Here is a 16512-nt window from a genome sequence, read left to right as displayed (position 1 = left end):
ATTTACCATTAGTGGGGCACTCAAATGAAAGGAAAAGTCTCAGCAGTTTATTCTTGGTTAAGCAAAGGCTGGGTCCCGAGAAGCTAGATCCTTTTCTAACAGCCATAATACAGTGTCCCTTTCTTTCAGACAATTCTGGATCAAAAGTCATTCTTCCTCCTCTTCAGACATAACTACCTGTCGTGAGCCATTGGGCAACTTACTTTGCTTTTCTGAGCTCAATTTCATTTGTAAGACAGGCAATACCATTCTTTCAGGGTTGTTGTATAAAACAACACTTAATGAACACTCAATAAATGCTGGTTTTTATGATGTTATAGAACCTAAGCACTACCTCCCTTCTATTAAAACCCTCCCTCAGACATGCTGATGCCCCAGTGCAATTAATTCCCCTGGCCCTGCCTTCGCCCATGCCATTGATTGAGTTGTGAACCTTAGCACTTCTGTAGTTGATTAGCTTACAGCCTAAATCATGCTAACGTAAACATTTTCCTAAGACTGTTGGATTTTAAGTGAGTCTCCTGCTTATTGTTTACTTGATATACTTCAACAGTTAGTGACTCTGTTACCATTCATTTTTGTATTTTCATCTTAGAAAGTAATTTTATCTTCTATAAGAGACATTTTTATCCCATATTTGTAATAATCAATTTAATGTCAGAGGGTATGTTTTTATTGTTATCAGATTAGTCTGAACTCTGGCCCCTAAATTAAGTTGTTTTCTCCTCTGTTGGTAGATAAATCATTCGTCATGTGAAAATGTTTTAGCTATTATTTCTCTTGCTATTGGGGGAGTAACTGAAGGTAAGTATGGTTTTCTTTTTTTAAAGTAATTTTGGACATGACATGCTTTATTTAAAACTTAGCTAATTTTGTTTCTCCCCATATCTCCCCACCTAACTTTGTTCATTCTTCAAATTCTGCCTACCACCTTTGCTAAGAAGTTGTCCCAATGAAATTAGCTCACACTTATTTTTCGTCTTTATTATGCAGCACACATTTTGGCACTTCCTTTGATCTCCAGTTGTTTTGTTCATTCAGCAAATATTTATTGAGCATCTACTATGTGCCTGGTACTGAGCTAGGATTTGGAGATTCGTTGGTAAATACAACATATTCCTTGCCCGTAAGGAACCTAGTGACTAATGGAGGAAACAGATGTGTAACTGTCTTACTGTGGTATAATTACTGTGGTTGAAATGACTTTCTAAACTTCAGAATCTAAAGGAATCAGGAAGGTCTTAGAAAGGAAGCTGTAACACAAGAGCTGAGATGTGAGGGATGATGAATTTGTCAGGCAGAAACAGAAGGGAATAGCTATGGAAAGGCCAAGTTCAGCATGGCTAAAGAACTGCATGGAGCAGAGGGGTGAGAGAATAATGAGAATGGTGAGGAAAGAAGCAGGAGGAGTAGGTTAGGGTCATTTGTAAAGGGCTTTGTGTGCCGTGCTAAAGAGTAGCTATGGAGGAAAAGTTGGATTAGGAGAGACTGCTGGCAGGAAAACTAAGTAGGAGACTTAAAATGGGGCAGGGGCAGTGGGCAGTAGTTTCAAGAGACTTTAAAAAAGGTATATAGTAAGTACGCGGTGCCTAACATATTGGAGGAGCTCATTAAATATTTGCAGAAAGAAGTAATGAAAAAATAGTTCATCAGTACTCTTTAAGCAGTTTGGTTAAAATACTCATTTGATTAATTCAGATAATTTATGTGAAAAGTGCCTTTAATCTGTAAAGCATTAATCACATATTTATTATTTTGATACTTATTCCTACAAAAACTGGAACTTGAAAGTTAAAAGTGTTCTTTCAGTGTAGCAGCAAGCTATTTTGTGAACTTAAGCATAGTTCATAAATTCTGACAATTCTGACTTTATGTGTTTTATATGAGATGCTTATTCATTCATTCATTCATTAAGCATATTTAAATGAGTTCCACAATGGAGTGTTCTTTGGCCAGTTTGTCAGTTTTCGGTATCTGCTTAGTTCATGGATTACCTTGATGTGTTACTCTTATAGACAGATAATGTTTTTAAGGCTTGAAGTTGTACAAAGTCTATATTTAGAACTTTTACTTTCTCTGAGAAAGATGAGAACTTACAAACCTAAACCATAATTAAAAGCTTAAATGCTTTTTTATTTTAATTTAATGAGGAAAATCTCTTCTTGAGAGAGATCATTATTGTATTATTTATTTATGTGCCATGTTTTCAAATGGTCCAAAAATATGTTTTGTTAAATTCAACTCGGCAGATATTTATTGAGCTTCTATTCAATGTCAGACACTTTACTGGTTAAAACATACAAAAATACCTACCATTAAAAAGCTCATAGTCTATTACATAAAAAAGATAAACAGGCTATAAGTGCTATAATTATGTACAGTGTGCTTCAGAAACATAGATGAGGTGGCCTCACCGGTGTACCGTGTGATAGAGAGGAGGAAGACTAGGCAGAAAGAAGCGTTGTAAACAAAACCATGGAAGTATGAACTTAGCGAGGTGTTTGGGAACTGAGGAAGGGGGTATCTGTGGCCAAGGTTAAAGTGAAGCAAAGAGGGCAGTTGCAGAGGCTGGGACACGGGTTGTGAAAGTTCTAGGGGATCGTGCTATAACACAGCTCATCAGAATCACCAGTGAATCTCTATTTTTAAATGAGATTGCCAGGCCCTAGCTTAGTTTTACTGAATCAGAATCTTTGGGAGTGGGATCTAGGTAACTTTGTTAAGTTCTATAGTTGTTAAATGTAGGTTAACTTATGCCAAACTGTACTGCAACTAAGGGCAGAGAATATGCCTCTCAAATCGCTTGGATATACAGGGCAGATGGTATCACAGAATCTAAGTGTTAAGGAACTTTAGAGGTCATCTAGTCCAGTCTCATCTCTGGCCTATCCTGCTCCCCTCTGTAACGTCACTGGCAGGTGGTCATCCAGCCTCTGTGCCCGTTGATGGAGCTCGCTGTTTGATTTCTGTTAGATAGTTTTGATTATCAGGTTTCCCTTGTATTGAGTTGAAATCTGGTACCTTATGCTATCCTTTGGTTCTAGGCAGTATCCCTCACATCACGTTCCAGATGTGATCTTACCAGTGCAGAGTAGAGTTGGAAATATTCTTTCTTTCTTCTAAACATACTATATTAAATGCAGAGTTTCAGGCTTACAATACCCCCTAGATATTTTTTTACATACTATGCATAAGTGGCTACTTTTCTTAAACACTTAACAAGTGTTAGCAAGTATTACCTTAAAACAGAAGGAAGAATGAGCAGGGAAATAAAGTATTTTTAGCTAGTCTAAATGACCTTTTCTTTAAAAAAATCTTTAATTTATTGCTTTATTTAATAACATTGAATTTAGAAATAAACAACTTTTTACTTTGCTTTTCTTTCCCCTGAAACAATACTGTTATTTTAAATGTTTAATAATAGTTGAAATCAATATCAAACCTTTTTGTTTTCTTATTTGAAGATAATCTTTTCAAATCACATTTAGCAACATCATAGAACATTTAGAAATGAGGAAAAGGGAAAATACTAGTCATAATTCTTTAAACTACCACTCATTTTGGTAAATGTTTTTAGTTTCTCTAATCTTTTAAAAATTTTTACTGTTGTAACCATAATATACATACAGTTTTGAATCCTGCCTTTTTCACTTAACATAATATCATAAGCATTTTCCAAGTTGTTATAGTCATCATAACCACGGCTTTTAATTGGCTGCATCATATTCTTAGTGATACTGAAAGCAGACTATGGAGCCAGACTGCCTGGGTTCATATCCCAGCTCTACCACTTACTGGCTCTGTGATCTTGGGCAAGATAACTTCTCTGTGTCTCAGTTGTCTGAACTAGAGGTAATGTTATCTACCTCATAGGCTTATAAGGATTAAATGTGTTAGTATATGTAAAGCACTTAGTGTGCCTGACATAGTAAATGCTCTAAAAGTGTTATCAAGAATTATCATCATCATTATTGAGTGCATGTACCAAAAATTACACAAATATGTCCCGTTTGAGGACTTTTTGGTTGCTTCCATTTCTTGTCTTTTAAAACATTGTTAGGGGCCAGCCCAGTGGCGTAGTGGTTGGGTTTGCGCACTCTGCTTTGGCAGCCCAGGGTTCAGGGGTTTGGATCCTGGGCACAGACCTATGCGCTGCTCATCAAGCCATGCTGTGGCAGGCGTCTCACATATAAAGTAGAGGAAGATGGGCATGGATGTTAGCCCAGGGCCAGTCTTCCTCAGCAAAAAGAGGAGGATTGGCAATAGATGTTAGCTCAGGGCTAATCTTCCTCACAAAAACAAAAACAAAAACATTGTTAGGAGCAACAAAGTGTACCTTTAAAATATTGTTCAGAATTGTTTTGCTTGGGCTCGTTTACTCTGCAATTTTTTAAACTTTTAAATTGAGTTGTGCTCCACTTGCAGGTATTTGTACTGCATCTACACCTTTTGTATTGTTGGGAGATGTTTTGGATTGTCTTCCTTTGGATCAGTGTGACACAATATTCACTTTTGTGGAAAAAAATGTTGCTACTTGGAAATCAGTAAGTGCCTTAGTTTGGTTTTCTTTTTCTGCTAACATGTTTCTATAGATCCAGAGTCCTCTAAGAGTAGATTTTTTTGCTTATATTTCTAATATTGCTGATTGCCAAAAAGTTTGTCCTTAAAAATTAATATATGTTCTGCTCTCTTGGGGGAGCCATGTAAGAGTCACATATGGAGAAGAAGTTGAAGTACAAAATTGGACTAAGTGGTAATAACTAACTTGAAAATGCACACTTTTACATGTTTAAAACAGTTACTTAATATCATGTTTTGTTATCTTATATATCTAAAAATATTTTTATTTCATTGAAAATGCTATTTGCTTGAAAAAAGTGAAAGTGGCTTAGTAGATTCTCAGTGCATGATAGTGTTCTTTAATATTTTACTTCCTGTGACTTATTATTGAAGGATGTGTAAGAGCTTCTGAAGAACAGTGATAATTTCTGTCTTAATTTCAGAATACATTCTATTCTGCTGGCAAAAATTATTTACTACGTATGTGCAATGGTAAGTAATTCAATGGTAAATGATTGTGTTTTAAAATGTATATGTGGCCAGGAAAAGAGGTAGTTGAATTAAACACAAGTGATAAAATTTTTTTTTTTTTTTTTTTTTTTTTGGTGAGGAAGATCAGCCCTGAGCTAACATCCATGCTAATCCTCCTCTTTTTGTTGAGGAATAGCGGCTCTGAGCTAACGTCTATTGCCAATCCTCTTCCTTTTTATTCCCCCCCAAAGCCCCAGTAGATAGTTGTATGTCATAGTTGCACATCCTTCTAGTTGCTGTACGTGGGACGCGGCCTCAGCATGGCCGGAGAAGCGGTGCGTCGGTGTGCGCCCGGGATCCGAACCCGGACTGCCAGTAGCAGAGCACACACACTTAACCGCTAAGCCACAGGGCTGGCCCCGATAAAAATTTTTAAATAGATTAATATCTTCATTTTTAAATAACAATCTGATTTATTAAAACTAATCATTCACTTGAAATTAAGCTATTCCTCTTCTGAGTGTAAACTTAATGAAAACCAAAAAAAATTTTGATAAAGCTCATCTTGCCCATGCTGAATTTTTTTTTTTTTTTTTTTGGTGCTTTTTTGTATGTTTTTGATTTGTAGTGCTTTTCTGTGGCAATAGTGTCTACCCCCATTTTGGGAACTACTGCTTTAGGAAAATACTCTCGACAAACTGGTGAAGAAACTTGGGTATGACTGTAATAAACATAGAATGATCTCTTCTGTGTAACCTTCGTTTCCATATACTGTTAGATCTCCTAAGAAGATTATCAAAATCCCAGAACACAGTCTTCTGTGGACGAATTCAACTCTTTTTGGCCAGGCTTTTCCCTTTATCTGAGAAGTCAGGTAAGTTTTATACATGAAACAAATGCTTTGCAGGAAAATCTTTTCCAATTTTTAATGGATTAGACTCCGCCATGATAACAAGAAAATGGTTCTAAAAATTTGAAAGATAGCATAGAAAATTGTCACTTTATTTTCTTTTACTTGTAAATAGTTATACTGGTCTTAGTGTATAATACAGGTAACCCTTAAATAAAGTCACTGATTTTTTTCTTTAAGTTCAGAGCTTACTAATAATGATGTGCAGTTGAGTCACACTGAAATATGTAGATATGAACCATCATGTTTTCATTTTATTTCATAATGTGTGCTTATTTTTCTGCTTCCATTTTCTCCCTCACAGTACTGTTTAGCCATATTTTACTTCCTTTCGTTTCTTTTACCATTTTTTACTGTGAGATATAACACTCATATAGAAAAGTGCATAAAGTAAATGTATAGTATACTAATTGTGAAGCAAATACTTGTGTAACCACTGTCCGGGTCCAGAAATGGAACATTGCTCATCCTCTAGAGCCCTCTACAATTTATTCAATATGCCACATATTTTAATATCTCTTTGCTTCAGTCTTTCCTTCCTTAATATCAGTCTAATATACTACCTACTTCATATGTTGTAAGGAGTAAATGAATTAAAATATGTGAAGAGCTTACGACAGTGCTTGCATGTGGTAAGACATGTAGTATATGTTACCAGTGGTTTTTATGTGCTTTCTTTTTATCATGCTGGATCTATGTTGTGTTTGTTTTTTCCTACCTATTTAATGTGGTCAGAATTTAGATTTACCAGGGTATTTACCACTTGTGTTTCTGACCTTCTATCTGTGATCATTTTCCCCTTTAGACTTTTCTTTAGTGCAGATCTGTGTATTGTCTGAAAATCTTTATTTCATTATTCTTGAAGAATGATTTCAGTAGATATAAGATTCTAGGTTGGCACTAGATATAGAATATCATTTTTTAGGAGATATCATTCCTTTGCCTTCTGTCTCCCATTGTTCTGTAAACAAGTCAAATGTCAGTCTAACTCCTTTGAAGACAATCTAGATTTTTTTTCTCTATTCACTCTTAAGAGTTTCTTTTTGTTGTTGTTGTTTTCAGTTTTGCTATGATGTATCGAAGCATAGATTTCTCTTTATCATGCTCAGATTTGTGAGCATCTTGCACCTGTGGATTAGTGTCCTTAATCCAGTTTGTAAAAAATTTAGCCATTATCTCTACAAATATTGTGTATGCCTCTTTCTCTTCTTCTCTTTCTGGAACTCTAATAAACATCCTTCTATCTCACTATATCCTCTGTCTCTTATACTTTCTATACTTTCATCTCTTTGTCTCTCTCCATCACGTTCTGAATAATTTCTTCAGATGTGTTTTCTGATTCACTACTTCTCTCTTCAGCTATGAATAATCTGCTGCTAAATGAGTTCTTAATTTCAGTTATTGTATTTTTCATTTCTAGTTCTCTTTTAAGTCTGCCATGTCACTTTTTGGTTTCTTATTCCTTGCTGATATTTTCAAACTTGTTTTTTAACCAGGGTGAGCATTTTTATTTTTATATTCTGTGTCTGATAATTTCAGTACCTTAAGTTTCCATGAGTCTATCTCTAGTGTCTGCTTCTACTATTTCTCACTCATGATGTCTTATCTTTCTGTGTCTGGTTAGTGTTGGATGTTATATTTGAGAAGATATTTGAGGGAAAAATTTCAAGGCCTAGGAAAGACTGTTCTCCAGATAGTTTTCATTACTTCTGCCAGGCACCTTTAGAAGGGGTTACCACTAGTCCAGGATTACTTTAATCCAGCCCAGCTCAAGGCCTGTGATTCCTTAGATCATAAAGAAGACTTGGCACTGGACTGAAGTTTAGTTCATCCTTACCTGAGGATGTAGCCCTATGAGTTCTCAGCCTTGAAGATGGTTGGAGTCTGATTTAGATTCCCTACCTTCTTTGGGCTCAGAGATTTACTTTTAGCGTTCTAGCTTCAGGAAGTTGCTAAAAGAGTAGCTCAGTTTTGCAACTGCTTCCTCCTGTTTGGCAGATGTCCTCAAGACAAAAGTGGCTTTGAGTGCTGATGATGCATTGCTTATTTTTCTTGCCTTGTGGATTTTTGCCATATATTCCTTACTATCTTGTCAGCTATTTACCATTTTTATGAAAACCATTTTTCTATTTCATTGCCCAGAACAATGCTATGAATGTGGTTTGTGCTCTTTTAATATTTATGTAATTTATGCAAGTTTTTAGTTATCCTTAGTGGGAGGGTTAATCTGAATTAATTAATTAGCTAATTAATTAGCCTTCCATTACCAGAAACTCACCTTTTTTTATTACTTTTTTTGAACAGCTTTATTGAGATATGAATTCACATACTGTACAATTCACCATGTAAAGTGTATAAATCATTGTTTTTCAGTGTATTCACAGGGTTGTGCAACCATCACTACAGTCTAATTTTAGAACATTTTTCCTTCTAGAAGGAATCCCCTACCCATTTACTGTCACTCCCCACTTACCTCCATCCTTACCCTCTCCCTCAAACCCTAAACAACCATTAATGTACTTATTGGTCTCTATAGATTTTCCTATTGTGGACATTTAAAAAATGGAGTAATAAAATATTTGGTCTTGGGGCCGGCCCGGTGGCGCAGGCGGTTGGGTGCGCGCGCTCCGCTGCGGCGGCCCGGGGTTCGCTGGTTCGGATCCCGGGTGCGCACCGAAGTACTGCTTGGTAAGCCATGCTGTGGCGGCGTCCCATATAAAGTGGAGGAAGATGGGCACCGATGTTAGCCCAGGGCCATCTTCCTCAGCAAAAAAAGAGGAGGATTGGCGGATGTTAGCTCAGGGCTGATCTCCTCACAAAAAAAAAAAATAAAAAAAAAAAAAAAAAAAATATTTGGTCTTTTGTGACTGGCTGTTTTTAATTTCACATAGTATTTTCAGGGTTCATCTGTGTTGTAGCATGTATCAGTAGGTCATTCTTTTTAATGGCCAAATAATATTCTCTAGATAGATATACTACATTTTGTTTATCCATTCATCAGTTGATGGACATTTGGGTTGTTTCTACTTTTTGGCTATTATGAATAATGCTGCTGTGAATATTTGTGTACAAGTTTTTGTATGGATGTATGTTTTCATTTCTCTTGAGCATCTACCTAGAGTGGAATTGCTGGGTCATATGGTAGCTCTGTTTTAATTTCTCCTGGGTCTATATCTAAAAGTAGAATTACTAGGTCATATGGTAACTCTGTATTTAAATTCTTGAGGAACTACCAAACTCTTTTTCAAAAGAGGCTGCACCATTTTACAGTCCTATCATTGACACACATAGGTTCCAATTCTCCACATCCTCGTTAACACTTATTATTGTCTGTCTTTTTTATTATAGCCATCCTAGTGGGTGTAAAGTGGTATCTTACTGTGGTTTGGATTTGCATTTTCCTAATGACTAAAGATTTTAAGCATCTTTTCATGTGCTTACTAGTCATTTGTATGTCTTCCTTAAAGAAATGTCAATTCATATTCTTTGCACATTTTTAAAATTGAGTTGTCTTTTTTATTAAATAGTTGTATGAGTTCTTTTTATATTCTAGATAACTAAACTTTTATCAGATATATAATTTGCAAATGTTTTCTCTCATTCTGCAGATTGCCTTTTCACTTTCTTGATAGTATCATTTGCAGCACAAAAGTTTTAAATTTTGATGAAGTTTAATGTATTTCTTTCTTTTGTTGCTTTTGCTCTTGGTGCTAGTTCTAAGAAACCATTGCCTAACCCAAGGTCACAAATATACTCTTTTTTTCTAAGAGTTTTAGCTCTTACATTTAGGTCTGTGATCCATTTTGGGTTAATTTTTGTATATGGTGTGACGTAGGGGTCCAATTTCATTCTTTTATATGTGGATACCCAGTTGTCCCAGCACCATTAGTTGAAAAAACTATTCTTTCCCCCATTGAATTGGCATCTCACCTTCTTTATGCCTTCAAAATACCAACATCAATTGAACTTTAGGGCCTTTGCACTGACTCTTTCCTCTGTCTGTAATCCTTTTGTTGTTATTGTCACATTATTGACTTTTGCTATCACTCAATCTCAGTTTAAATTTCACTTCCTCAGTGAGGCTCTCTTTGAGCACCTAATCTAAACCTGTCACCAGTCACCCATTATCATCACCTAATTTCAAATCTCTCCTTAGCATTTAACACCATCTGGCATTTTCAGTGTGTTTGTGTTGTTCACCTCTGTATTCTCTGTGCCTAAACAGTGCCAAACACCTAGTCACCATTTAAATGTGTGATGAGTGAATACCCTATCTCTTTGTAAAATGAAGTGAAGTATGCCCCCTCATAAGTACTAATTTGTGATTTCTTTTTCTGGAATTTACAGAAGACATAAGAACAAGGTTTCAATTCCCAGCCATTCTTTTTTCCTTCCTGGTTATCTCCAGCCTCCACTCTCATCATTTTTTTTTTAAACATTTTAGACCTCTTTTTCAATGTACTGCATTTCTAAACTGACAAGACGTAGAGAAACCACTTTTTCTTTCTCTTAGTAACTAGTTGAAAGACTAACAATATATTGCTAAAAGTAGCTTTAATCCATGTATATCTTTTAGTCAATTATATTTTTAATGTTATTTTTTAAATTATAAAAGTAACACAACCTTATTTCAGAAAATTTGCAAAGTGAAGGCAAAAAACTATTCATAATCAATCATACCACCCTAACATAAGCTAGGTTGACATTTTGGGATGTTTTCTTGTAGTATTTTATCTTTTTTTTTTTTTGACATTTATAGATGCTTGAGATTCACTAGGGTATGTCCCCAGACCTTCAGAAAGCCATTTTAGCATGTAATTTACCCATTAAATGTAGTGATGCATGACTAAAATTTTTAACTTAATGAGAATTATGGTATGTGCTATATTGGGTAATAAATAGAGAATAGACAAAAGGTATTTTAAGTAAACAATGCTGAATGGTCAGCCAGGTTCATTCTCCAGCTTAATGACTTGATCTAGCATGCTAGCTTTTTTTTTAACTTTTTGTTTTGAAATAACTTTTTTGTGTGTGTGTGTGAGGAAGATCAGCCCTGAGCTAACATCCATGCCAATCCTCCTCTTTTTGCTGAGGAAGACGGGCTCTGAGCTAACATCTATTGCCAGTCCTCCTCCTCTCTTTTCCCCAAGGCCCCAGTAGATAGTTGTATGTCATAGTTGCACATCCTTATAGTTTCTGTATGTGGGACACGGCCTCAGCATGACCGGACAAGCGGTGCGTCGGTGCATGCCCGGGATCCAAACCCGGGCTGCCAGTAGCGGAGCACGCGCACTTAACCGCTAAGCCACGGGGCCGGCCCTGAAATAACTTTAGACTTAAAGAAGAGTTGCCACCAAAGGATAGAGGGTACCTGAATAACCTTCACCTACTGCTAACCTCTTGCATAACTATGGTACAGTTATCAAAACTAAGAAATAAACATTGGTACAAGACTGTTAACTACAGACTTTATTTGGATTTTACCAGTTTTATCACTACTTTCTTTTTTCTGTTTAAGGATCCAATCCAGGATCTCATGTTGCGTTTAGTTGTCATGTCACTTTAATCTCCCCAGTCAGTAACAGTTCCTCAATCTTTGCTTATTTTTTTCATGATCTTGACACTTTTGAAGAGTACTAGTCAGATATTTTGTAGAATGCCCTTCAATTTAGGTTTGTCTAGTGGTTTTTCATAATTAGATTAAGGTTATGGATTTTGGGGAAGAAGACCACAGAGGTGATATGCCCTTCTCAGTGCATCATTTCAACATGGTGTTGATATGTCTTATTATGGGTGGTGTTATCTTTGATCACTGGGTTAAGATATTAACCTTCATCACCATATTTCTCTTCTGCAAAGTTACTACTCTTCCCTTTGTAATTAATAAATATTTGGAAGGAGATACTTTGAGGCTATGCAAATACTCTTTTTCTCCTTAGACCTTTGTCCACTGATTTTAGTAGTATTCCTCAGTGGATTTTGCCTACAGTGATTATTATTAGGTTGTCTTGGTGGTGATTTTCTATTTCTCTCATTCCTTCTACATTTATTAATTGAGATTCTCCTGTAAGAGTTGTCTTTTCTCCTTTACTTATTAATTCACTCTTCTATTTCATTATGAACTCACGGATATTTAGTTCATTCTCTGGGTTATAATCCCATAGTATCATTATTTATTTTGTTGCTCAAATTGTTCTCTTTTGCCCATTGGGAGCTCTTTCAAGTTCCCAGGTTCATCTTGTATTTTCCTGGCCCAGCCCTGGAATCACCCACTTCTCCAAAGAGCCTGATTCATTTTATTTAAGAGTGGTATTTAGAAGCCAAAATCTGGGCCCTAGGGACTGGGCCCTAGTGCTACTGGAGTATCACTGCTTCTAGGCCCTCTCAGTGGACAAAACCAAGAAAGATATGTATGTATACTAACCCATGTATACTTGCACATCTATATTTATTTCTGTATCTATCTCTATATATTTTTTTAAATGACCAACAACAAAAACCATGAGATCATACTGATATTTCTGTGTCTAATTCAGCACCAATAGGCCTGCTTATTTATAACTTCTTTTCTGACATTGAAAAACTTGGCTCTCTCATTAACTACAATATATTTTCTATAAATATTGCTATATACTCTTTTTGATTAATACCATTTTTATTTGTACTTTAGCAAAATTATAAATTACTATATATTGCATTCTGTAAAATTGTTTTTGAGTATTCATGAATAATAAGGATCAACCATATTTGTTATAATACGTGTAGAATTCTGTGTACTCTAAAGGCACCTTTAAGAAAGGATTTTTAGAAAAGATTTGAAAATCAAGTGTGGTATTATTTCTGGCTTGATCTGCTTAATTATGGATTTATCACTTTATGTGTTTTGGTTATATGACAGCAAAGTTATATTCTTAAACAAGTTTAGGCGTTTGGTGGATTTGCTTTGAAAATCTTTTTTTTTTTTCAATAGGTCTTAACTTGCAGAGTCAGTTTAATCTGGAAAATGTCACTGTTTTCAATACCAATGAACAGGAAAGCACCTTGGGTCAGAAGGTGAGGCTGATATGAAATCTAACAGAACATCTTTATAAGTTTGTTATTGAGATAACTCATATGAATGGGTCTTTTTAAGTCATCAAAAATTTTAAAACCTTTATTTCCAGTTTATAGAAATAATATGTATTCTGTGTGAAAAATACAAGCAAAATAAAAATATTTAAAATAGAGAGTACAGCTACCCCACAATCCAGGGCTCCAGAGATAGCCACTCTTACCATTCTCTGTCTATCATTTCAGGACTTTTTGTGTATATGTAGTTTTATTCCAAAAATAAAGTCATACAATACATACTTTTCTCAAACTCACTTTCTTCTTTTAACAGTATAAAATGGATGCATTTCTGCATCAGTACATTTAGATCTGTCTCAGTGTTTTAATGACTCATGATAAGTCTTTAGATGTATCACAATCCCCTGTCAGTGGTCATTTAGATAACCTCTAATAGTGACAAATTGTTAACAGCTTTAACACTGAATAGTGTTGTATTTATCATTGTTAAATTATGCAAGTGTCTCCTTAGAATAAATTCTAATAAGTGAAATTGCGGTGTCAAAATATATGCATATATCAAATTTTGATACCTATTGCCCAGTCACTTCTCAAAAAGATTATACCCATTTATTTATACTACATCTGGTGGCACATAGAGAATGCCTGCCCATTTTCCCACAGCCTCATACCAACACTGGGAATTATCAGTTTTTAAAAATCTTTGCTTAATTGATATATACTTGAAAAGTAAGTCTTCTTTGTTTTAACTTAGATTTCCTTGGTTATTAATGAAATCAAGGAACTTATTGTATGTTTATTAGAATTTATTTTTCTTCTGTGCTGATTAGAAGCAATGAGGAAAAGAATTGCCTATTCATGCCATTTGCCCAATTTACTGTTGAAATGTCTTTTTCTTATTGATGTGTAGAAACTCATTATATAGACTACTATTAACTCATTACCTACCATATGTTGATATATTTTTTCTCAGTTTATAGTTTTTCTTGTAACTTAATTTACAGTGCCTTTGCTGTATAGAACTTTTAAATTTGGGTATAATATTAGCATTTGTTGATCTTTTGTTTTATTGTTTCTGGCCTTATACCATACTAAAGGCTTCCATTCCACAAGATTATATAATTCCCTTTGTTTTCTTCTGGTGCTTTTATGATTTTAATTTTCCTTTTAAATCTTTAACCCAGCAGGAATGTTGGAGTTTGAGATAAGTTGAGTTATAATTTTATTTTTTTCCAAATGGCCAGGCAGTTATTTCAGAACCATTTGGTAAATAATCCATCATTTTCCCATTGATTTTTAAAAGAACATCAGGGGCCGGCCCCGTGGCGTAGCGGTTAAGTGTATGCGCTCCGCTGCTGGTGGCCTGGGTTCGGATCCCGGGCGCACTGACGCACTGCTTGTCAGGCCATGCTATGGCAGCATCCCACATAAAGTGGAGGAAGATGGGCACGGATGTTAGCTCAGGGCCAGTCTTCCTCAGCAAAAAGAGGAGGATTGGCATGGATTAGCTCAGGGCTAATCTTCCTCACAAAAAAAAAAAAAGTTTATAAAAGGACATCAGCTATAATCTACCCTATTTTTAGAGACTATTTATGATATATCTTGAAGACAGTCCAGAGTTTTCAAGTTTCTAACATTCAGAACCTACTCTTCATTTAGTAACAAGTTATAAAATTTAATAAATAATTAATTAGATGTAACTAATATCTCACTGTAAATTAATCAGACTACTTTATGTAATTTATTCCTTAAAATATAATCATTATCAATTTGGAAATGATTCTGACTTTGCTTAAGATTTTTCAAAATCTTGTCTTTCACATACATATATATATATATATGTAGGTACTGCTTGGACTATTCCATGTAAACTTGTTACTTTGAATTTTTCAATATAGAACTGGATACTCGGCATATCCTAAGGAGTTCCCAGATAATAAGTGTTCTCTGTGGAGGTGGGGAAGGCTCTCCATGGTCAAATTAAAGTTGGGGACAAAAACTACTTAAATTCACTTTAAGCGTTATTTACTGCAGTTCTTAGAGTCCTTAATATACTAAAGATCTTCTCAATTCTCTAAAAGGTCATTGTATATATTTCCTAAATGTGTTTTGGCATGGACCCTTTATGCCCAGGGAGAATATACTGACCATGTTTGGAGAAATACCAGTTTAAAACTTTCCACTAGGTCTCCATGACTATCTTATATCATTGTCATACTGCTCTTGAATTCTTGTATCCATGTCACATAGAATTCCCATTGCCTTAAAGATTAACTATAGGTCTAGACAGTTACTGTGACTAGACTTCTGTAGTAATGGTTTTCTAGAAGTATGTGAATGACATTGTTCCAGCATTTACCTTCTGCCTGACAACTGCTTCATGACAGGCTGTCCATTTTTTTAAATTTAGCACACTGAGGATAGAGAAGAAGGAATGGATGTAGAAGAAGGAGAAATGGGAGATGATGAAGCTCCAACAACTTGGTGAGTTTTTAGAAGTTCAAATTTCTTGATTTACAAAGATAGGTACTTAATGACTTATCAAGTACTAGAGTGAGAATGTAGACAAGGAGGAAGGAAATCATCTTATCCATTTATTTTATTTGTAACTTTCATGTATATTACTTAAAATTATAAATTCTAAATCGTTAATGGGCTGTATCCATTGGTTTCTAAATTACATTCAGACAGTTTGTTTACATAGCCTACTTTGTATATATTTCTAACATTTGAAAAGCCACCCACAGGCAACCTAGGTGCTCCTCCCCTTCTTTCTTCTGCTTAACTTTGTGGACTCAGTGCCTATGGGTATTGGGCTGACTTTTAAATGAAGTGGGAGGGATATGAAACTTCCTTTCTCTCTTCTCTCCTTCTGTCCGCTCCTGTCACTGTTTCTGTCTCATCTTCTATGACCCTGTGCTTTCTTTCCAAATCATTTCTTCCTAGTCCTGGTTAGAAGCAATGAGGAAGAGAAAAGGGCAAGTGTGAAGGAAAACTTTCATTAGCACTCTTCCAAGTGTCTCAGGTGACAAAAGTTATTATCCCTCAGTTGCAATTGAAAGAATTTCCAGAAGATCAAAAAGAGGTTCCTATATCCACACAGAGAGATGTATTCCTGATATCCCAAATTTCAAATTCAAACACATATCCCCAAAGAAACATTCAAAGTAGTGTGGCTCCAGGCTTAATTCCAATATTTCCTAGTCACATAACCTTGAGCAAACTACTTAACCTCCCTGCAACTCAGTTTTTAGAGTCTTTAAAGTGTAGTAATGCCACCTACCTGCTACAGTTGTTGAGAGGAATAAATTAGATGCTAATTGGAAATGGTCTCTTAAGGCACTTGGTAGTTATCATCACTGTAGTTGTTGATGTTATATAGAGTGATGTATGGAAAGTGCTGAGAACAGGGCCTATTCAGTGTCGAGTTAGCTATTATTATCAGCTGTGGTTTTTTATTATTTCTAGAGACCTGTTTGTTCATGTGCATTATAGATAAAGTA

At 35.3% G+C, this 16512-nt stretch overlaps 1 protein-coding gene across 3 annotated transcripts in view; it reads left to right on the top strand.

Moving 5' to 3' along the window:
• The window catches only part of THOC1 (THO complex subunit 1), a 54557-nt gene that overhangs the window by 2934 nt on the left and 35111 nt on the right, over nt 1-16512 (top strand). For all 3 annotated transcript variants that reach the window (XM_058556845.1, XM_058556847.1, XM_058556848.1), the window contains exons 4-9: nt 738-804; nt 4426-4544; nt 5004-5052; nt 5810-5905; nt 12912-12994; nt 15420-15493. In XM_058556845.1, coding sequence (XP_058412828.1) covers nt 738-804; nt 4426-4544; nt 5004-5052; nt 5810-5905; nt 12912-12994; nt 15420-15493 — 488 coding nt within the window. The remainder of the gene's footprint in view (nt 1-737; nt 805-4425; nt 4545-5003; nt 5053-5809; nt 5906-12911; nt 12995-15419; nt 15494-16512) is intronic.

This window comes from Diceros bicornis, chromosome 16 (assembly GCF_020826845.1).
Source record: "Diceros bicornis minor isolate mBicDic1 chromosome 16, mDicBic1.mat.cur, whole genome shotgun sequence".
Classification (NCBI taxonomy): domain Eukaryota; kingdom Metazoa; phylum Chordata; class Mammalia; order Perissodactyla; family Rhinocerotidae; genus Diceros; species Diceros bicornis.
Note: the sequence above shows the minus strand (reverse complement) of the source record. Positions and strands in the feature narration are given on the sequence as shown.